At 40.7% G+C, this 22,655-nt stretch overlaps 1 protein-coding gene across 7 annotated transcripts in view; it reads left to right on the top strand.

The window, feature by feature from the left end:
* Window positions 1-15,912, top strand: part of LOC130356623 (serine/threonine-protein kinase 38) — a 68,787-nt gene extending 52,875 nt beyond the window's left edge. For all 7 annotated transcript variants that reach the window (XM_056558389.1, XM_056558388.1, XM_056558390.1 and 4 more), the window contains 5 exons: window positions 2,432-2,549; window positions 4,844-4,967; window positions 7,795-7,890; window positions 11,414-11,508; window positions 12,644-15,912. In XM_056558389.1, coding sequence (XP_056414364.1) covers window positions 2,432-2,549; window positions 4,844-4,967; window positions 7,795-7,890; window positions 11,414-11,508; window positions 12,644-12,774 — 564 coding nt within the window. In that variant the 3' untranslated portion in view covers window positions 12,775-15,912. The remainder of the gene's footprint in view (window positions 1-2,431; window positions 2,550-4,843; window positions 4,968-7,794; window positions 7,891-11,413; window positions 11,509-12,643) is intronic.
* Window positions 15,913-22,655: the final 6,743 nt, after the last annotated feature.

Genomic DNA, 22,655 nt, shown 5'->3' on the forward strand with positions numbered 1-22,655 from the left:
TGATCAGAGTCAGATAGTGACTCCGGTCAACTAATTTTTGCCCTGTATCTGTGTTTTTTTTTTTTTTTTTTTGCTGGACTGAAAGCTGTAGTATACCACGGGTTTCAGTCCAGCCACAAAACCGTATACAGGGCAAAAATGAGGCTGGGATACAGGAACGCCCGGTTTTAAAATTTCCCAGCCAGGTCTTGCAAATGTGGTGTGAATGCACATAGTGCCCATTGGTTGTCACTTGATCACATTGGGCTGAGTCCAGGGTAGAGCCATAAAGACAGTGGTCTACAACCAGTTGCTTCCCAGCTGTTGTGCAACAGCTAAAAAAAGTGTAAGATAAATGTAAAAAAAAAAAAAGTGAAAAAGCCCCTCCCCCAATAAAGTTTTAAATCGCCCCTTTTATTTGGTATATATTTGGTATTGCCGCTTCCGTAAATGTCCAAACTATAAAAAAATATATAATTTAATGATCCCCTACAGCGAACGGCATAAACGTAAAAAAATTAAAATAAAAGTCTGCATTTTGTCACATCAAACTGCAAATTTTTTTTAATAAAAAGCGATCAAAAAATCACATATACGCAAACATGGTACTAAAACAAAAAATCACGGCACAAAAATGAGCCCTCACACATCCCTGTATACGGAAAAATAAGTTGGGTGGTCAAAATAGGGTAATTTTTAAACGTACTGATTTTGTAAAAAAAAAAAAAAAAAAAGACAGTACAATAATAGAAATGTATGTAACCATGGGTATTATGTAATTTTTACCATAAAGTGTACAATTTGAAAACGACCCCTTTCACAAAAAAATAATTGTTTGAGTTTACCATACATTTTACTGTCATTACGAAGTGCAACTGGTCACACAAAAAAAGAAGCCCTCATATGGGTCTTTGAATGGAAATATGAGAGTTATGGAATTTAGAAGGTGAGGAGGAGAAAACAAGAACGCAAAAATAAAATTGGCTGTGTCCTTAAGGGGTTAATATGAGGATGAAATAAGTGTTTTTAAACTTTTACTTGGAGTGACAGGGTCTTCTTTCCTTCTCTTTTTTTTTTCTTTCTTTTTTTAAATTCCCAGCATGCCCAGACAGCTGTTGTCTGCCAGAACATGCTGGGAGTTTTAGTTTTGCAGCATCTGGACTGCCACAGCTTGAAGGCCATTTAATTACGTTAACTCCCAAATGACCTGCTGAATTTGTTTTTGCCTCAGAATTTCACTTTTAATTTATTGATTTTGGTTGTATGAGAGTTTGTTGTTATGGGAAGAAAGTATATGCAAAGCAGCTCAATCATGCCACTATTTTAGGGAGCTTTTCCTCAAAAGGGTACTTTAGAGGATAAAAATGTTTTCAGATGAACTAGTGCCAGAAAATTATACAGATTTCTAAATTGTCTATACAAAAATCTTCCAGTACTTATCAGCTGCTCCAGCGAAAGTTGTGCAGTTCTTCCCAGTCTGACCACAGTGCTCTCTGCTGCAACCTCTGTCTGTGTTAGGAACTGTCCAAAGCAGGAGCCAAATTCCATAGCAAGCCTCTCCTGCTCTGGGCACAGACAGAGGTGGCAGCATAGAGCACTGTGATCAGACTGGAAAGAACTACACAACTACCTCTGGAGCATACTACCACTGATGAATTATAGAAGGTTTAAGATTTTTAAATAATTGCTTTGAAATTTATTTTCTCTGGAGTGTTCGCCTTTAACGTCAGGGTTTCTCAGAAATGGTACATTTTGTGGCATAGTTTGGAGGAGCCTTTAAATTACTGTATAGTTTATGTAACCTTATGCTACATGAATAAATGAATTTGCTACATAAAAAATACAAATACAAATTAGCTTATTTTATTTTTCTTTATTCTAATAAGGGATTATTGTGTTAAAATATATGCACATACCTCCTGTATACTAGTACATTTTACTATGTCTCTATGGCACAGGCTACTGCAAGGGTTACACTTTGCCCTAGCAGCAGGATTTCCAAACCGACCACCCTGGTGTCTTTTCTAGGTCCCCTGGGCTGACTGTAGAGTGTGTTCCTGTTGTCTGAGGGGGTCACTGGGAGACATCAGCCAAGCAGAGCAGGGACTCCTCTTTGATCATGCCGTGGTCACAGTGTGGGGTGATCAAACAGGTAGGATCAGAGATCCCTCAGATCCTGCCCGTGCTCCACAAGATTCCTAGGAACTAGGACTGTAAGTGACTGTTCTGGTTTTTAGTGTAGGAACAGCCTCTGAACCACAAACCCCCTCAACTGCAGCAACAACAAAATGAGTTCCTGCAGACTGAGGAACTGCTGTCATTAAGGGGTTAATGGATTTCCCTTATTTATGGGATATTACAGAAATATAAACTTTAATTCTCTATGCATGTATCCGAGAAATAGCTTGATTATTTTTGTTTTATGAATCAATAACATTGTTTTTATTTGTAGGCATTTTCTACTGTTGGCACTCCAGATTATATAGCACCAGAAGTATTCTTACAGACTGGCTATAACAAACTCTGTGATTGGTGGTCATTAGGAGTCATAATGTATGAGATGTTAATTGGTAAGGCTTCGAAGTTCTGTACGTGTTTCAGGGGGTTGTCTGAAGGGTCAACAACTTCAAAAGGTTTTTCAGGATTAGAAAAATAAAGTTACCTGTGCATAGGCTTTGTCTGGTGCTGGCAGTAACTGAAGAAGTGTTGGACTGCCTATGGAGAGAAATACAACTCCTTTTTTTATGTAGAGCAACCCATTTTAAAGGAGATATAAATCTACCCCCCAGGATAGGTGAAAAGTTTTAGATCGTGCGTGGTCCGAGCGCTGGGGTCCTCGTGATCTCCTGTATGGAGCCCTGGCTATCCTTGGGAGCTTCATGTCACAACCCCCACTCGAAGTAGGGGCCACCACACTCCTTCCATTAGTACGCCGTTTGGCTATCTTTGGCTCTCCTGTAGAGAGATATAGAGGGGAGGTGGTGGCCCCCTGCTTCGGATGGGGGGCATGAAACACTACTCCAGGGGAGCGCCAGGGCTCTGTACAGGAGATCGTGGGGGCCCCAGAGCTCTGACCCCGCACATTGTATATTTGTAATATACTTTGTTTAAGAATTGTATATATATTTGGGTAAAAAAATACTGTCCTTGCAGCTACTACCTGTGTCTCTGTGCTGGGACCAAATACAGGCAGTGTGGTCAGGACAAGCAGGGCTCTGTGCAGGCTAATGTCTTGTCAATCAGCCTGCTGTGTGAGCCAGTCACAGAGCCTCACTGCACAGAGCCCTGCTTTTATATAAAAAGCTTTTGCAAATGACCATACACATTAAAAGGGTTTTTCTAGGCATACTCTTCTGCTCCATCTGCCTTGGTAATGACAAACCCTAGCATGCCAGTTACCTCTCCACACCCGATGTCTAATGTCTGTCGTGAAGAGACTATTGTTCACAGTTCCTATTCTGATTTAGGGTCTATTCACACGTACAGTATTCTGTGCAGATTTAATGCGCAGGATTTCAAGCTCTGTTCAGTGATTCAGTTTACATTAAAATCTGCAGCAGAAAATCCTGCACATAAAATCTTCGCAGAATACTGTACGTGTGAATAGGCCCTTAACGGGACCTGTATATCATACTAGACAGCTGCGAGGCATAGTATGCAGTTGCACCTCCTTTTGCCTTTAGACATGACAGGTCAGGTGGGTGGATATGCATATTATGCCTGAAGCTGCCTGCTATCTTCTGTGTGTGTGTGTAATATATATATAGATATAGATATGGATATATATAGATATATAATTTTTTTTTTTGAAGTACATGTGGGGGTGGGGGGCTGCAAAAGATTCACTATAAAAAATGCACTATTTGAGAGTCAGACCAATGGTGATCTAATAATAATGTTCTATACTTAAGCCAAGCCAACAATAAAATCCTTTCGAGGGTTCGTTCACATGTACAGTATTCTGCACAGATTTGATGTGCAGGATTTTCTGCTGCAGAACACAGCTTCTAATACAGTTTCTGTTTCAGGACATCATCAGCCGTAACTCCATCCCACGTCAGGCAAAACAGCGTCCAGCTTCCTCCCTCAGACCAATCTCTGTTTGGAGTCAGCCTCATCTGAAACTCCCGTCATCCCTCGCCCAAAAACCTTCCTGCTGTGTAGCAGAGCCGAGTCAGTGTCTGATATCTGCTATACGGGTTATGCTATTCATTGTCGGCTCTGCTATACAGACTCTGTAGCACATGTAGTGTCTGTAGTACACGTGCAAGTTTCAAAGTTTTGACTGTCATACATGCTGTGCAGCGTCAGCTCTGCTTTCGGCAGGAAGTTGCATCTGAGGGAGAATCAACTAAGGCATGACGGCGACGTGGCTGAAGGATTACGGTGATTGGTGTGAGGGAGGAGACGGGACGCTGTTTCGCCTGACAGGGGGGACGGAGTTACGGCTGACTTCTGACGGCTATTGGTCCGAGGGAGGAGGCGGGACGCTGTTTCGCCTGATGCAGACGGAGCTACGACTGACTGTCCTAAAATGGATGCCGTATTCTAATCTGCAGTTACAAATCCTGCGCATCAAATCTGCACAGGATTCTGTACGTGTGAACGTACCCTCAGAGGTTTAATTTGTATATTGGGAGATTTGAATTTAGAACTGCTAGTAGAAGCTTGCCACTGTGATGCTTAGCCTTTACTTTAGACACACAGGACTTCATACAGGCCATAGCATATGTCATCAGAATGACATTACAGAATGTATTAACTACTATGTTCTACTACATACTCTTGTTTCCTTGTAGAAATGTTGTGTATAATTCAATGTTTACCAGACTCATTCATCATTTATTTATTTATTTTTCTTAAGGATATCCTCCATTTTGTTCTGAAACACCCCAGGAGACCTATAAGAAAGTTATGAACTGGAAAGAAACATTAACGTTTCCTCCAGAAGTTCCAATATCAGAAAAAGCAAAGGACCTTATCTTAAGGTAGCTGGTCTTCAGAAAGCAATATTTATAATATGTTCCTTTTTCTCTTTGATGTAGTATGCATTAAGGATTAGTATTAATTACTTCTCTCTTACATTTACTCTTTAAGAGGTTATTTTTCCCTATAGGGGCAGACACAATTGCCCTGATTTACTATTGTTAACCTGACCTGTTTTGTCAAGTTGTGCGCCAAAATTTGTCGCATTACGCCACAAATTGTCTCTGCATCAGAATTTGCACCAAAAAAAAAAAAAAACCTACAAACGCTCCATTTTACTTTGAAATCCCGTAAAAGGCCCGTGGCTGCTGGGAAAAAGACGCATGACTGCCGAAAAGGGGGTGTGTCCCTGACACTTTAAAAAAAAAAAAAAAAATCCCATCGGATTTACTAATGTTTCCACAAAAAAAATGTGGTGGATTTGAGCTCTGGAAAACCCCACAGCTCAGAGCAAGTGTTAAAAACAAACTCCACTCCACTCCACGCTTGTTTTTAAACAGCATGTCTATCACTACGTTATGCTGCCCTCAGGGAGAACTGTGTAATCTAAGTGATAAGTTCCCCATAAGGGAATATATTGTCTAATATTGACCTATTGTCTAAATCAGGGGTGGGGGACCTCCGGCCTGCGAGCCATATGCACCATGCAACATGATTTCTTGTGGCACTGGCCGCTGAAAAAAAAAATACTTGCAGCCTGCTAGGACATTACAGTCCCTGGTAACTATTAAGACTGCAGACTGCAACCAGGGCTGTGACGTTTTTTAGAAGCGGTTGACGTCCCAGTTCCAGAAAAGAAAGGTCTTGCCTCTTCTACTTCCCAACATTCTACCTTTGATCCATGGTCCTCTCTGAAGTTCCTTTTCATCGCATGCAGGCGAAGCCACACCCATACGTGATGTCCAATAGGTGCACGATGTTGTCACAACATCAATCACATCATGCAGCTATTGGTCATCGAGTGTGGATGTTGTTTTTCCCGTACGGGATGATTTGCCTGCAAATTATTTTACATATCTCCAAATGGCAGCACATAAAACGGTTCCCCACCCCTGGTCTAAATCATAGTGTTAAATTAAGCATATGCTTGTTTTTGCTTTAATCATGGGGGAATTTACCATTCCATACACCAACACTGTGATAAGACAAAACTATTTTTTGCTAAAAGAAAATAAATAAAAAATCTTGTGCTGCAGTAGAGTCTGCATTAAAATTTGCACAATTTTTCCACACAGGGAATTATGAATTCCCCCTGTGGTGTTTTTTATTTTATAATCTTATTCTCTGATTATCTATATTTTATAATCTGAAAATCTTTAAAGTGTAGCTCCCACCAAGTAATATATAATCTAATATGTCCCTACCTAGTAGTAATCTAGCCCTAACCCCCTACCTGCCTTTAAAAAAAATGTTAATCGCTTTAATAGAGCAGATTTAGTGCTTCTAAATCTGCTCTACAAAGCAGGGCAGGAAGCAGCCCTTCCCAACAGGCGCGATGTCACTGACGCCTTGCTGGGCACTTGCTTCCGCCCTCAGATCGTCTATGCAGCGCTCCTGTGCATAGATGATCTGCCAATAGCACTGCAGGCAGCTCCGGGGTCTCCTCCTCCCTGTTTAGCTGTGCATGTGCTACCCAGGGAGGAGGAGTACGATATTGCAGCCGTGCACGATATTACAGCCGAGACCCGGGACCGATTACAATAATGGTAGATATTATAAATAACTGGAAATATAATGAAAAACTTTAGAAACCCCACCAATGATCAAAATTATCCTGACATCACTGCCTGACATCATCTTGCCTGTTTGATTGACAGACGGGAGCGAGCACAGCAGTGCCTGAATTTCGACTCCTTGCCAGGCTGAAATGAGTCGAAATTCAGCGGTGACGTCACTGCCGAATGCATTCAGCCACTAGGAGGGCAACCCCTAGTGGCCGAATTTAAAAGTGATTTTAAACTTGTTTAAAATCACTTTTTTTAATTAAAGTATATTAGAGATATGTTGTAGTACTTAAGTACTACAACATATCAATTTTTTTTACTTCATGACAGTGCCCATTTAAGGAAATCTGTCATCAGTGTCACCTGCACTAACCTGTTGGTACTGACAAGTAGTGCAGGTGACACTGATGACAGCCATACTTACCTGGTCCTGCTCTGGCTCTCCTGCTATCTTCCTCCATTTTTCCTGTTCTGGGGCCGGCATGGGGCACGGGCGAAGTGTCCTGATGTCACCGTTCCTGCTTCTCTGATGGGCCATGCTGCTAGCAAACAGCAGCAGTGATGTCAGGAAGCTCCACCTGTGCTCCAAGCTGCTTCAGAATAACAACAATGGGAAAAGATAGCGAGAGAACCGGAGCACAGATCACTGACAGGTAAGTATGTTTGTCATCGGTGTCACCCGCACTACCTGTCTGTATTGACAGTTTAGTGCAGGTGTCACTGATAACAGATTTCCTTTAACCCCTTAGTGTGCTGGGACTTAGCGCACCAGGATGTACATTTACATCCTATATGGTGCTCGCATCATGCACTGACCACAGACAAAGGTGCAAATCATCTCACTATCATTTTTCTCTATCTTTTCCACTCCTAGTTTTGTTGAAATTACTAACCAAATAATGAAAAATGCTATGTGTGAACCTAGCCTAACAGAGCAAAGCAATTCCTCAAGCAAGATAGTTTCCCCTATAATCATGTACTGTGTGAAATGTTCTAATATCATATATGCAATGCTCTTGAAAACAAGGACACTATAATTAATATTTATGCCTTTTTTTGTACTTATTAATATTAACACTTAATTTTTTTTCATTTTTTTTTTCAGATTTTGTTGTGATTGGGAGCAAAGAATTGGGGCTTCAGGAGTTGAAGAGATAAAAACAAACCCTTTTTTTGAAGGTGTTGACTGGGAACATATAAGGTACTCCTTTTTATGTTTTAGTTTTTTTTTTTTTTTCTTTTTACACAAGCGCCATAGGTATTCTGGCTTTCTTCTGGCACCAGTTGATTTGGTGTTTTCCACCGGAGTATTGCTGTCATTAAAGGAGATATATAGAAGTTTTGGATTGTGGGGGGTCTGACCTCTGGTATTCATCCTGCTCCCTATCCTCTTCCTCACACACACACACACACACACACACACAAAATCTCCTGTACGAGGCCCCAGCGGTGACACGCCCCTCTATATATCTCTATGGGAGAGCCTTTCGACTGTCTTCGGCTCTCTCTTAGTGTGGGGGTTGACATGATCTGTTTCCGGGGAGGGCCGGGGGCCCCGTACAGAAGACTGCGGGGGGTGCCAGTGGTTGGACCACCAGCGATTTGAGAGCTAACCCCTATCCCCTTAACCAATGACATACCTCTAGTACATTCCCCAAAACATGTATACACCAAAAGGATGATGGAAAGGTAATAATAAAATCACTTTTTATTGGTTATAATATTAACCCCTTAAGAACACATGACTTACTGGAACGTCATGTGTCCACTCCCGATCTACAACGCGGGGCCACGGCGGGTCGGACCCGTGGCTAATAGCGCGTGGCATTGATCGGTGTGCCGCGCGCTATTAACCCTTTAGATGCGGCGTTCAAAGTTGAATGCCGCGTCTAAAGTGAAACTGAAAGCATGCCGGTTAGCTCAGTGGGCTGTTCGGGATAGCCGCGGTGAAATCGCGGCATCCCGAACAGCTTACAGGACAGCGGGAGGGCCCCTACCTGCCTCCTCGCTGTCCGATCGCCGAATGACTGCTCAGTGCCTGAGATCCAGGCATGAGCAGTCAAGCGGCAGAATCATCGATCACTGGTTTCTTATGAGAAACCAGTGATCAATGATAAAGATCAGTGTGTGCAGTGTTATAGGTCCCTATGGGAGCTATAACACTGCAAAAAAAAGTGAATAAATATCATTTAACCCCTTCCCTATTAAAAGTTTGAATCACCCCCCTTTTCCCATAAAAAAAAAACTGTGTAAATAAAAATAAACATATATGGTATCGCCGCGTGCGGAAATGTCCGAATTATAAAAATATATCGTTAATTAACCCGTTAAGGACTCAGGATTTTTCCGTTTTTGCACTTTCGTTTTTTCCTCCTTACCTTTTAAAAATCATAACCCTTTCAATTTTCCACCTAAAAATCCATATTATGGCTTATTTTTTGCATCACCAATTCTACTTTGCAGTGACATCAGTCATTTTACCCAAAAATTCACGACGAAACGGAAAAAAAAATCATTGTGCGACAAAATCGAAAAAAAACGCCATTTTGTAACTTTTGGGGGCTTCCGTTTCTACGCAGTGCATATTTAGGTAAAAATTACACCTTATCATTATTCTGTAGGTCCATACGGTTAAAATGATACCCTACTTATATAGGTTTGATTTTGTCGCACTTCTGGAAAAAATCATAACTACATGCAGGAAAATTTATACGTTTAAAAATGTCATCTTCTGACCCCTATAACTTTTTTATTTTTCCACGTACAGGGCGGTATGAGGACTAATTTTTTGCGCCGTGATCTGAAGTTTTTATCGGTATGATTTTTGTTTTGATCGGGCTGTTTGATCACTTTTTATTCATTTTTTTTTATGGTATAAAAAGTTACCAAAATACGCTTTTTTGGACTTTGGAATTTTTTTGCGCGTACGCCATTGACCGTGCGGTTTAATTAATGATATATTTTTATAGTTCGGACATTTACGCACGCGGCGATACCACATATATATATATTTTTTTTACACTGTTTTATTTTTTTTATGGGAAAAGGGGGGTGATTCAAATTTTTATTAGGGAAGCGGTTAAATGACCTTTGTTAACACTTTTTTTTTTTACATTTTTTTTGCAGTGTTATAGGTCCCATAGGGACCTATAACACTGCACACACTGATCTCTCATGCTGATCACTGGCGTGTATTAACACGCCTGTGATCAGTGTTATCGGCGCTTGACTGCTCCTGCCTGGATCTCAGGCACGGAGCAGTCATTCGTCGATCGGACACCGAGGAGGCAGGTAAGGGCCCTCCCGGTGTCCGGTCAGCTGCTCGGGACGCCGCGATTTCACCGCGGCGGTCCCGAACAGCCCGACTGAGCAGCCGGGTCACTTTCAGTTTCACTTTAGAAGCGGCGGTCAGCTTTGACCGCCGCTTCTAAAGGGTTAATACCACACATCGCCGCGGGTCCCGGCCGTTGATGAGCGCCGGGACCGACGCGATATGATGCAGGATCGCGGCGCGATCCCGCTGCATATCGCGGGAGCCAGCGCAGGACGTAAATATACGTCCTGCATCGGTAAGGGGTTAAACCGCACGGTCAATGGCGTGCGCGCTAAAAAATTCCAAAGTCCAAAATAGTGCATTTTTGGTCACTTTTTATATCATGAAAAAATGAATAAAAAGCGATCAATAAGTCCTATCAATGCAAAAATGGTACCGTTAAAAACTTCAGATCACGGCGCAAAAAATGCGCCCTCATACTGCCCCATTAATTTTCCTGCATGAAGTTATGATTTTTTTCCAGAAGTACGACAAAATCAAACCCATATGAGTAGGGTATCATTTTAACTGTATGGACCTACAGAATAAAGATAAGGTGTCATTTTTAGCGAAAAATGTAATACGTAGAAACGGAAGCCCCCAAAAGTTACAAAACAGCGTTTTTTTTTCAATTTTGTCTCACAATGATTTTTTTTTCCGTTTCACCGTAGATTTTTGGGCACAATGACTGACGTCATTACAAAGTAGAATTGGTGGCGCAAAAAATAAGCCATAATATGGATTTTTAGGTGCAAAATTGAAAGAGTTATGATTTTTTAAAGGCAAGGAGCAAAAAACGAAAATGCAAAAACGGAAAAAACCCCGGTCCTTAAGGGGTTAAAAACAATATACATAAAATACAGAGGACTTACAAAAATAGCGTGTAAACCAAAGTACAATAGTTCATATACAAAAGTAAATATGGTATTACTACATTAAAGGTGAAGAAGCGGAATAATCATATATTTCCAGATACCATAACAATACACTAATGTGCACATCGGGCAATAAGGAGCTACATTTAAATGTACTCCTATCAGGATATAGCAGCCAATGACCCTAAATCCCCTAGATCATATCAGGTATCCAGAATAAAGTAAACGGTTCCTCAGAACCTCACACCGCACTCAGTAGCTGGAACATGCAATAACCCCGAAAGCACGTTTTTGTGTCTTCCTCAGGGGGGTATCTGCTCTGTATAGTACTGCCCTTATATTCCCCAAAACTTTCCTTACATAACATGGCTTAAGTACATTCACAAAGTGTCTCAATGTATTTAAAGATGTTATTAAACAGGACATTGATTTTATTTGTTTTTTCTTTCTTTGCAAAAAAAAAATAACAAAAAAAATAATAATAATTTGTGTGTAAATTTGTTTTACTGAATGAGTTTTTGTATTTTCTTTTATAGGGAAAGACCTGCTGCGATACCTATTGAAATAAAAAGTATTGATGACACCTCAAATTTTGATGAATTTCCAGACTCCGACATTCTTAAACCAATAAGTGAGTTTCTAGGATACATGAATTGGGGCGATTTCTTTAAGATGTCATGGCATGTATAGCTTCAAGTAATTGTTTTGGTATGGGTTTTACTTTAATGTTACTTCCTGAAACTACAAGGGCTTGTTTACACGGTAACTTAAATTCTGGTAAAAAATTCCCACTGATGCAGATTTTACAAAGGGAGAAAGCTGTAGCAATTCCATGCGGAAAGTCCCATAACTTAGCAACCCTTACGTATCACCCGTGATTGGATTAGATTTACCTGCAGGCAGTATCACACACAGGCTGCCTTAGCCTGGCCCCCTAGACAGGACAGAAACAATTTGGTCTTCGTGTCTCAGGAGGGTGGGAGACGCTCTCAGAGAGGGACTTGGACAGAGACAAGTTGGACAGCTGGATGGCGTCTTTCCCTCCCTTTCTGTATGTAAGTGACCACCAAAAGGGGGGAAATGACTCCATATTAGTAACTAATGATATGGACCTATTTAATTGTCTAAATGAGACGGAAATAATGGCTATGGGGTTAGTTCCACGGAGTGCCCCTTTAAAGGGATACTCCGTCCCTAGACATCTTATCCCCTATCCTAAGGATAGCGCATAAGATGTCTGATCGTGGGAGTCCCACCACTGGGACCCCCCCCCCCCCCGTGATCTCTGCTGCTGCAGTCATCAGGTGCACGTCGCAAACTTTGTTCCGTGCCTGATGACTAGTGATGCGGTACTAACGTCACATCCATGCCCCTCTCGTTATGGCCGTTACACCTCCTCCCGTAGACTTGCATTGAGGGGGCTTGGCCGTGATGTCATGAGCATCTGGTACAGCAGTCGGCGTTCTAAAGGAATGTCGGGTGCTGCAGGGAGATCGTGGGGGGGGGGGGGGGGGGGGGGGGGGGGGTCCCAGCGTCGGGCCTCCTGCGATCAGACATCTTATCCCCTATCCTTTTGGATAGGCGATAAGTTATCTAGGGGTGGAGTACCCCTTTAAGGAAGTTCTGCACCAGTTAGGGCCGGTGCATGGTTACATATTGCATTCACCATGAAATGATAGCTTACTTGCTGTGAGTAATGGAAATATAAATATTTATAATTAAATACACTTATTTAATTGCTATTTTTTTCTCATTTATCTTCATAGGTGTTGCAAGCAACCATCCGGATTCAGACTTTAAGAACAAGGACTGGGTCTTCATCAACTACACATATAAGCGCTTTGAAGGGTTAACTGCTAGAGGAGCCATGCCTACCTTCAGCAAGCCCAGAAAATGAATCTATCCAGACCTGGGCTAATACTCATTCATGTTCTTACACTTGCATTTTCTTGAAATGCTGGCATATTTGGTGCTATTGTTCCTAATAATGCACCATTGGAAAATTCAAGCTCCCGCATTTTTGTAGCCTATATCTCTTGGAGAATGCAACAAACTGTGATTGACCACAAAAGGGAGTCTTCCTGCAGATCAACATCCACAATCTAATATTGGACCATTCTTATGAAAAACCAGTTTCATGCAAATTCTGGTTATGTACTTGCCCCTTACCATCCCAGGTCGCATCTGCAGCATTAAGGAATAGTTGAATTGTCATATTTATGCCCTTTAATTCCCCATATAGAAATCTGAAAAGAAAGGTGTGTTGCTTGGTACTCAGTAGAAGTTTGACTTGACTTTATTCTGTATGTATGTGACTATAGCTTTAAGAATGATGTGTAGCACCAGCTTTCTTATGCACTTAAACTGCGTTACCTTGGCTATCTATGATTCTTTAAGTCAACAAACTTGGTATTTGGGACCCTCTTTTATGCAAGTGTACTTTTTGGACTTGGCCTATTTATTTTTCTTTCATTTATATAAATTCAAGAAATATGTTCTCGGACATAACCACGTGTGGAATATTTGGATTTTTTTCTTTTGATATATGCTTTCAGAATGATGTGTGCTATAAAATGGCATAAAGTGCTTTATGTTCTCTTTTTCTCTCCAGTAGTATGCAAAATCTGGATGTTGGTGCCTTATCCATGAAAGGGCTATGTGTTTTTTATGGCTGTATGATGGCATTGTAATTGTGTTTACCTTCCTATTTTCTGTCTGTAGATCTATGCTACTATAATGGCCCACTGTGAATTCATCTCTGAAAAAAATGGTGTTGGGTGTGGTTGTAGAATTTGGTGGGCCATTTTTGTCCTACGTTTTTTCAAGCCTCATGGGTATGATGGCCAAATGTGTGCAAGTGCTTCCCTTCTGAACCATCAATAGAATCACACTTGGACAGAGCTTGATAAGGTGAAAGTAAAGCCAAAATCATTGGATCAGCTCCACATCACAAGAGAGCTTAGTAGTCCATGTGCACTCCTTGTAGTGATCAGCTGAACTGAAGGGTTAACTTTTTCATTCAAAGTGAGGATTATTCTTCATATTCTTAATATTTTCTTTATTTACTTTCTAAACTCTGTTAATTTATTGTGAATACAAGGCTGGTAAATGAATTAGACACATAATGAAATGTGTGTTTGACTCTGGCTTGGCTCCTCCTGACGAGGACAGTTAAAAAGGCACTGTCAGATACACACACACACGCACATTTGTTTATATGTTGAACGGCAAAACATAAACCTTTCTAATATACTTCATAAGAAAATGTTATTTTTATAGAAATTATGGATTATAAAATCATGGCTTTGGCCAAGCTGAAGCACAGGCATGGACAAAGTCCGGTAAGTGAGGGTGGGCTAGCACTCCTGTGTTCCCTCTCCTGTCTCATAGCACTCCTCTTTGCTCTCTCCTGTCTGATAGCACTCCTCTGTGCTCTCTTCTGTCTGATAGTACTCCTCTGTGCTCTCTCCTGTATGATAGCACTTCTCTGTGCTCTCCCCTGTCTGCTAGTACTCCTCGGTGCTCTCTCCTGTCAGATAGTACTCCTCTGTGCTCTCTCCTGTCTGCTAGTACTCCTCTGTGCTCTCTACTGTCTGATAGCACTCCTCTGTGCTCTCTCCTGTCTGATAGTACTCCTCTGTGCTCTCTCCTGTATTATAGCACTTCTCTGTGCTCTCCCTTGTCTGCTAGTACTCCTCTGTGCTCTCTCCTGTCTGATAGGACTCCTCTGTGCTCTCTCCTGTCCGATAGGACTCCTCTGTGCTCTCTCCTGTCCGATAGGACTCCTCTGTGCTCTCTCCTGTCCGATAGGACTCCTCTGTGCTCTCTCCTGTCCGATAGGACTCCTCTGTGCTCTCTCCTGTCCGATAGGACTCCTCTGTGCTCTCTCCTGTCCGATAGGACTCCTCTGTGCTCTCTCCTGTCCTATCAGACAGCATAATGGAGTTCTAGCCCACCCTCACTTATTGGATTTTGTCCATGCCTGTGCTTCAGCTTGGACAAAGCCATGATTTTTTAAGCCATGATTTCTATACAATTTTCTTATGAAGTATATTAGAAAGGTTAATGTTTTGCCAAGATGTACAACATATAAAAAGTTTTTGTATCTGACAGTGCCCATTTACCATTAAACCATGAATATAATGGGATGGATTTTTTTTCCCTGTCCAATCCATTTTTTACATCAGAACTAGTGATGACTGGAAGCAGCTTTTCACCCCAAACTCAGTTAGAATAACACACATTCAGACAAGCCAAAGGGGCATGTTAATCGGGAGGGGATATATAGGACTGTGCTCTTAGGCTAGACTCACAAAATCAGGTTTTTGGGGGGAATTTTTGAATGCAAAGACAGGAGCAGATCATACATGGAGGACTCGTATAGCAAAGACTAAGGTTTTTCAAATCTATTCCTGGTTTTCTATAGAATTGCTGTAAAAAATCAGCATGTGTGAACATACCGTTATGCCTATAGTCCAGTTATAAGGTAAATGTGCTAATGGTTCTGATGCCTGTAAACTGAAACCTGTATCGGTGACCCTGTGTAGAGACTGATTAACTACCCAGCTTTATTACCTCTTTTATAATACCTTGTTGGATAATTCTTTTGTGTTTTCTCTAGTGTCTATACAATCATGACCCAAATGTAAAATATTTTTTCTGCTGCATGTATCTTCTATACACAGAGAATACTCCAGGTTTGCATTTGACTGTGCCTCCCACTAGAGTTTGAAAAAGAATGGTGGAGTCCATATTCATCTACTTTTTGGGAAATGACAGATGTTCATCCTTTATTATAAAACTGTAATTTATTCACAGGTTGTACAGTATTACCCTCTTCTTTATGGCTTGTTGATGTCCCATAATATCCTGTATTGTTTACTGCACATATTTCAATAAACTGTTTATTAAAGCAATAGATAATGGTGGAAGACTCAGCTAGTCCTGAAGCCTTAAAAGGGTATTCCATGAAAAAACATTGTTTCATATCAACTGGCTCCAGAAAGTTAAACAGATTTGTAAATGACTTCTATAAAAAAAAAAAATCATCCTTCCAGTAGTTATCAGCTAATGAAGTTGAGTATTTATTTTCTGTCTTACAACAGTGCTCTCTGCTGACGCCTCTGTATGTCTCAGGAACTGTCCAGAGTATAAACAAATCCCCATAACAAACCTCTCCTGCGTTCCTGAGACAGGTGTCAGAAGAGAGCACTCTTGTCAGACAGAAATGAACAACTCAACTTCATCAGCTGATAAGTACTGGAAGGATTAAGCTTTTTTAATCGAAGTAATTTACAAATCTGTTTAACTTTCTGAAGCGAGTTGATATGAAAAGTAATGTTTTTTCATGTAAAACCCATTTAAGAGATGCAGCTAAGCACATAGCTGGAGCTACCGCTTGCATATTTTTTTCTGAAGATTTGCTGTAGCATTTCTGTTGCCTTCCTTTGAAGTCAATGGGCAGCAAATCTGTGGAAAAATACACACATGTGAACCTACCCTATCCTACCTACCCTAATGCTCTAAATTAAAGGGCAAATAACCAGCAAGACTGTTGTCCTGAACTGAACGTCAAAAAACAACTATCCTACTGTAGTGTATCTTGAAGAAAGGAAATTAATTTCAGTTCTGTTCATATGGGTGTTAGGTTTTTTATTGCTATTTGGTGGGTAGAATGCTGTAGTTTACTGTGTTCTGCCAGGCAAAAAAAAAAGGAAACCTATATGACCCAACATATTCCAGGATCCTTCGGCTATGTTCACGCACTATATTTGGAGGCCCAAAAAAATGTCTCATCGTATAAGCAAAAGGAATCTCAAAAGTTCCGATTTCATTTAAAAAAAAAAAAAAAAGAGACAGAAATGGCATGAAAAGTCCCTTGCACAAGTGTGAACATAGCCATCAGGATCATTTATACTTCCACATTGCAGATTAATTGTATTTATTTTTCCGTAGAAAAATTGGGGCTAATGCAAATGAAATGTCGAACACTTACTTAATAGTGAAGTATGTAGGTGTCCTTTTAAAGGGGTACTCCGCTGCTCAGCGTTTGGAACAAACTGTTCCAAACGCTGGAGCCGGCCCCGGGAGCTCATGAAATCATAGCCCCGCCCCCTCAATGCAAGTCTATGGGAGGGGACGTGACGTCAGCGGGGCAGGCACGCCCCCTCCCATAGACTTGCATCGAGGGGACGTGACGTCAGAGGGGGCGGGGCTATGATGTCACGAGCTGCCCGCTCCAGCGTTCGGAACAGTTTGTTCCAAACACGGAGCAGCGGAGTACCCCTTTAGGAAAACTTTGCTAAAAGTTTGTCAGTCACATCAGCTTGAAAGACCTCCTTACCTGATTGACATGCCCTAAGTTCAATTTATAGACCGCCCCTTTCCAGTGACCTAACTAAATGTATGTATTTATGTTAATAAGCTGTATTTATTCTATAATGAAGTTCTGTAACTTAATTTTCAAGATCTCTACAGTGAAGGGAACATTCATTATTTATATCCATAGGATGAAAAGTTGCCCTTCTGCCCAACTGATACTGCTGCTGGGCATGCTAAGGCCCTTTAACATGGGCATATTTGCCTGTTTGTCTCTTGGGTCTAGGATAGGCTTTCAGCCTGTGGATATGAGCATTAAATGTTTGCATCCACTAAACACAAGCAGATGCACTGAACATACCTAAAGCACAAAGAATATTAGTTATATACTATACTTTCATTATACTAGGATTCAGCTTTATTTACATAAGACACTTTGCTTTTTGATATTTCAAATGTCTTGATATGGTTAACAAGTCTCGAACATACATATACAATGAGAGATTATTTATCTGACTCCGTGGCATTGGATATTTAGAATTTGCACGACTTTTGCCCATGTGGAGGAGCCTGATATTTGTATGCATACAAATGCATGACCGCTACATAATTCGCTCTATTCCAGATTTGTTCGTCTGTTTTTGGTCTTTACATTTTTAATAGCACTTTCTTAACCAATGGACAATTTTACAGTTTTCTACTGCCAGGATTATTTCTTACATTTTCGTAATGCTAAAAAATAAAAAATAAAATTTAAAGCAGAAGCGTTGCATATTTAGATGTTTGGCTGACCGAGCCATTCTAAGCATTAGCAATACTTTTAATAGGAAATGGATGAACATCTGGTTTTTGGGAGTATGTTTGTATATGTATATGCTCATGGTGCAATTCAATATTATGGGAATAATGTAGTGATTTTTCTAGCTCCACAAATGCACGGTAGACCAAAACTTTTTTTAATAGTATTAAATTCTCATTCCCATAAACTAGTATTTAATTCCAGCTGTCCCAATGTCCTGCTTATCTGATGTACAGGTGTTTTCCGTAGTTGTACTGTATGATTGCCACAAACTACCTGTTTTGAAAAAAGAAAAATGTGGACACTTAAGATCTGTTTCTACGCATGTAATGTCTGTCATTTTTAAAAATAAAGTTTGTACAAAATACACTTGGATTCTAAGACTTTTTAAAAAGGTCTCTCTTGCTACAAATTAGAATATTTTTATATCATGTTGCCAGGCAGATTCTATCCAACTTAGTTTAAAGGTAGGGTCACACATTGCGTATACACAGCGGAAATACACTGCGTATTTTCCTTTGACAAAACACACAGGGCTACCTGGCGGTCCTGTGTGCACAGTGAAGTTTGGAGGTGGACTCGCACATCAGTCACAATGGCGTGCTGGGCCCTCCATTTAAAACCTTACTGTGCACACAGGCTGCGGCGGGGAAGCCCTATGTGTTTGCTCATGTGAGAATACTCAGCAGATTGTAGTGACCCTACTCTTTAAGGGGGAGATTTTTCAAAAACTGTGCAAAGGAAAAGCTGACCGGTTGCCCATAGCAACCAATGAGCTTGCTTCTTTCATTTATGAAAAAAAGCCTCAGAAACCAATCAGAGTGCTTCTTTCATTTTTCAATGGGAAACTGGTCAGCCTTTCCTCTGCTCAGTTTTGGATAAATCGCTCCCAAAGTGTTTTGGGAAAATGTTAGTGTTGTGGTTCGTGTCTCTGGGGTAGAATTGGATTTGACTCCAAAGGTTAGCAGTATTACTGGAGACCAATTGCATTCATAGCACCCCACAGACCAACCAATTTGTTAGGAATTTTGGAAGAGTTATATCCTAATATCCAATGCACAAATTTACACTACACACCCAAATACTGGCAGAAATAAAGATGTTTAATATACAACTAACTAAACACACTCTAACTATGAGAGGAAAAAGAGAAAAGATAATACTAAATGGCTAGAAACTTAAATCTGCAGTGTAAGGAAACACATGTACAACAATTATAGCAGAATACCATATCTATTTGGGTGGATTTTCCTTAATCTGTACAACTATTATATATAAAACACACGAATATAATACTGAAATACTTAGCTTCGGGGAACCTTTACAGCAAGTATGAGCAACAAAAAAACAGGCATGGAAGTAGTTGCAGTCCTTTGTCTCAAGATCAGGCCCAAACAGGAAGTTGAAAGGGAGCTGGTGAGGTTGGTGTCCAGCAGAAGAGAGAGAGAGTTTGGTCCCGTTCAATGGGCTTTTATTATGTTGTCTCCACCCCCTTTTCCAGCCCTCCTGTGTTCACAAAAACGCCTACAGGTTCCCTGTGATCATGCCTCTTGAAGATGATCCTCCATCTTGCCTTTGTCTAAACTAAATCCACGTGGCTTTCGGGTAGAGGATCATAAAATAGACTGCCATAACATTTAGTCACTAGTCCTTTTCGTGAGTTGTAACCCGTATTAATTGTAAAAAACTGAACTGCCGATCCCGATTAGAAGTAGTGCTTTGCTACGCGACACTATTGCCTCCTGGAAAGCTGTTCGAAAACTTTGTCCTGCCTTTTAGTATATCGCCATATATGTCCTTTTGGGGCTCCCCGGCTTTTAAACTGGGGCATGGCAACAAACTTTTCAAAATGTAGAGGGATAGGGGAGTCTTCACTTTGCGTGACTTGTTGTTATTCCCTAGGGGCACCTTCTTATACTGTCCTGAGGTAAGGGACAAATATCATTTTGCATCCTCGCACATACTGCAATATTATCAACTTAGGACCTTCTGCAAGTCCTAGGGCTCGACATTTTGATTCTTTAGCTATGGAAGCTTAGTTTATTGACCTACTAGGACAACATACTGATCTACACACATTGTCATCCATTTATAGTGGGCTGCGGGGACATGACACACATCTTTCATCACTGGGCCACAGTTGTCCCTATTGACAACCCAACAGCTTTCTTGCTACAGGGCTTGAAACATGTACGTGATGCGGTGGTAGGAAAGGACTGGAGGGAAATGCATTTTAAAATTCTCCACAATTCAGTTTATGCTTTTAATTCCTTGCATTGGGAAGTCCCATCTAAAGGCTTGCCCAGTTTATGCTTTTAATTCCTTGCATTGGGAAGTCCCATCTAAAGGCTTGCCCTAAATGGCACTGTGAGCCAGTGGCTGACTTTGAGAATGAAGTTTCGCACAAGCTTCCAAAAGTCTGGGATGTAGACGTCCCCCTAGACCCACTGCACTATATATTTCACTACATACCAACTGACTCCTCCATATCAGAGAAAGGCACTATCGCTTCTAAGGGTCTGCATTTGTCCCTTATTGTTCTTGGGGTTCTGTTACCTGCTCCAGTGTCTACAAGGGAGGATTCCTATAATTGCCTTTCATTGTTTGTAATGTAAACATGCATCCAACTTATGTAAAACAAATGTCTATTACGTCTTTTTGTGTACCATATGCACATTTTTGTACCTGTTTTATTGCAAAATAAAAAAAAGTTATTCTAAAAAAAAAAAAAAAAAATGGAGATCAGTCCAAAAGTACAGAAAGTTTTCGTGGTAGTTAAATGACGACATATTTTGGTGGATACATTGTGACATATATTCTATTCAATTCTTTTCATGTTTTGATATTATATATCTTTTCTTTACAAAATAGGGCCTGTTTTCTTGATGTTTTTGATGTAACTGTGTTGCTAATATTTTTATATGCTCCTGAAGTCTCCTAGAAGGAGTTTAAGAAGGCGACCTAGACTGATGAATTACATCTGGACTGCCAGATGCTTGTGGATTTCTTACCTGGGAAAGAGAAGGCAAGCCAGCTGAGGCATCGTTATGCCCTGGACAATGTTCTCATGGAAAGCCTAGGGTCCGAGGGATCATGTGGACGTAACTTTGGCACAAATTCCCTAACTAAATATTGTTGCATTCCAAGGACATCCTGAAATAACAATGTAGAATGGATTATGTTCTTTTATAGTGAGAAGTATGTATGCACACTATATAGTGTTTAGACGTTCATGAGACCCTTGAGGATCTTTGTAAGTTCTCCAGTCTCACCTGATGACAAGCAGAAAATTAATGATTACATTTAATAGTGACAACAAATTTTCTTCTACTAAGCATCTGGAAATGGTGTGGGCAGAGAAAAGAGTATGTCAAGTGTTTCACCTGTGTCTGGATGGTGGACAAGAAAACTGCATGTGCTTGTCAGCAGATCAAATGATCCTCTCTACTGGTGGTCTGTCTGCGCCGTCCATGCCATGTTTGCCCTTACATAACTAGTGTTGAGCGGCATAGGCCATATTCGAATTCGCGAATATTCGCGAATATATGGACGAATATTCGTCATATATTCGCGAATATTCGCATATTCGTTATATTCTCGTTTTATTTTCGCATATGTGAACATTCGCGTATGCGAAAATTAACATATGTGAAAATTAACATACACAAAATTAGCATACGTGTAAATTCGCATATGCGAAAATTAGCATATGCTAATTTTCGTATATGCGAATTTTCGCGCACCAGTCTCACACAGTAGTATTACAGCCTTCTTTACACCACACAAGCTGGAAGCAGAGAGGGGTGATCACTGTGATGTGTACTGTGAAGAAAAAAAAAAAAAAAACGAATATTCGTAATTACGAATATATAGCGCTATATTCGCGAAATTCGCGAATTCGCGAATATGCGATATTCGCGAATAATATTCGAATTGCGAATATTCGCCAGCAACACTATACATAACCACGGTTCCTAACAGCTTTGTCAAACTGCCTAGATGAGTGTTCCTTAAGCATGGTCCTCTGGGGCACACTTAGGATTGTGAGAGTAGACTAGAAACATTGCTCGTAAACTGTACAATGGGTGGTCACCACTGCTCCTACTGGGACATCAACCTCAGGTTCTTGGTGTTGAGATCAGAGCGGTGGTGACCGCCCAGCTGACAGTCTAGGTACACATAAGCATATAAGGCACTGAAACTAATGGCAAGCTTCTTCTAAATATTGTCTAAGGAAAAAAGTTACCAATTATTTACAGAAGTCAAAGCATATAGCTGTATTGAGTGTGAGCTTCCTTAAAATATGTTCACAAGGAGGAATTCCTGTGCAGAATTCTGCCAGAAATTCTGCCATAATTTACTGCTTATTGATTTCAATGGGATTCCGCAGTGCCATTCAGACAGCGGAAATTCCACATTCTGCAAAATATAAGGCTGGTCTTATATTTTAGCAGAGTTCCTTGGTGGAATCCCATTGAAGTCAATAGGGCATACATTTTGTCTGGGATTGTTTTCTGAGCACACAGAAATCCCCACCGTGTGAACATAGCCATAGTAGTGGCTACAAAGCAGACAGAATTCAGAATATTATCATGTAACGTGGAGAAAAGTATGCCATTTTGAACTCTGTCGGAAAAACCCCTTAGACCTTACATCTTTAA

Source organism: Hyla sarda, chromosome 2 (genome assembly GCF_029499605.1).
Source record: "Hyla sarda isolate aHylSar1 chromosome 2, aHylSar1.hap1, whole genome shotgun sequence".
Lineage (NCBI taxonomy): Eukaryota > Metazoa > Chordata > Amphibia > Anura > Hylidae > Hyla > Hyla sarda.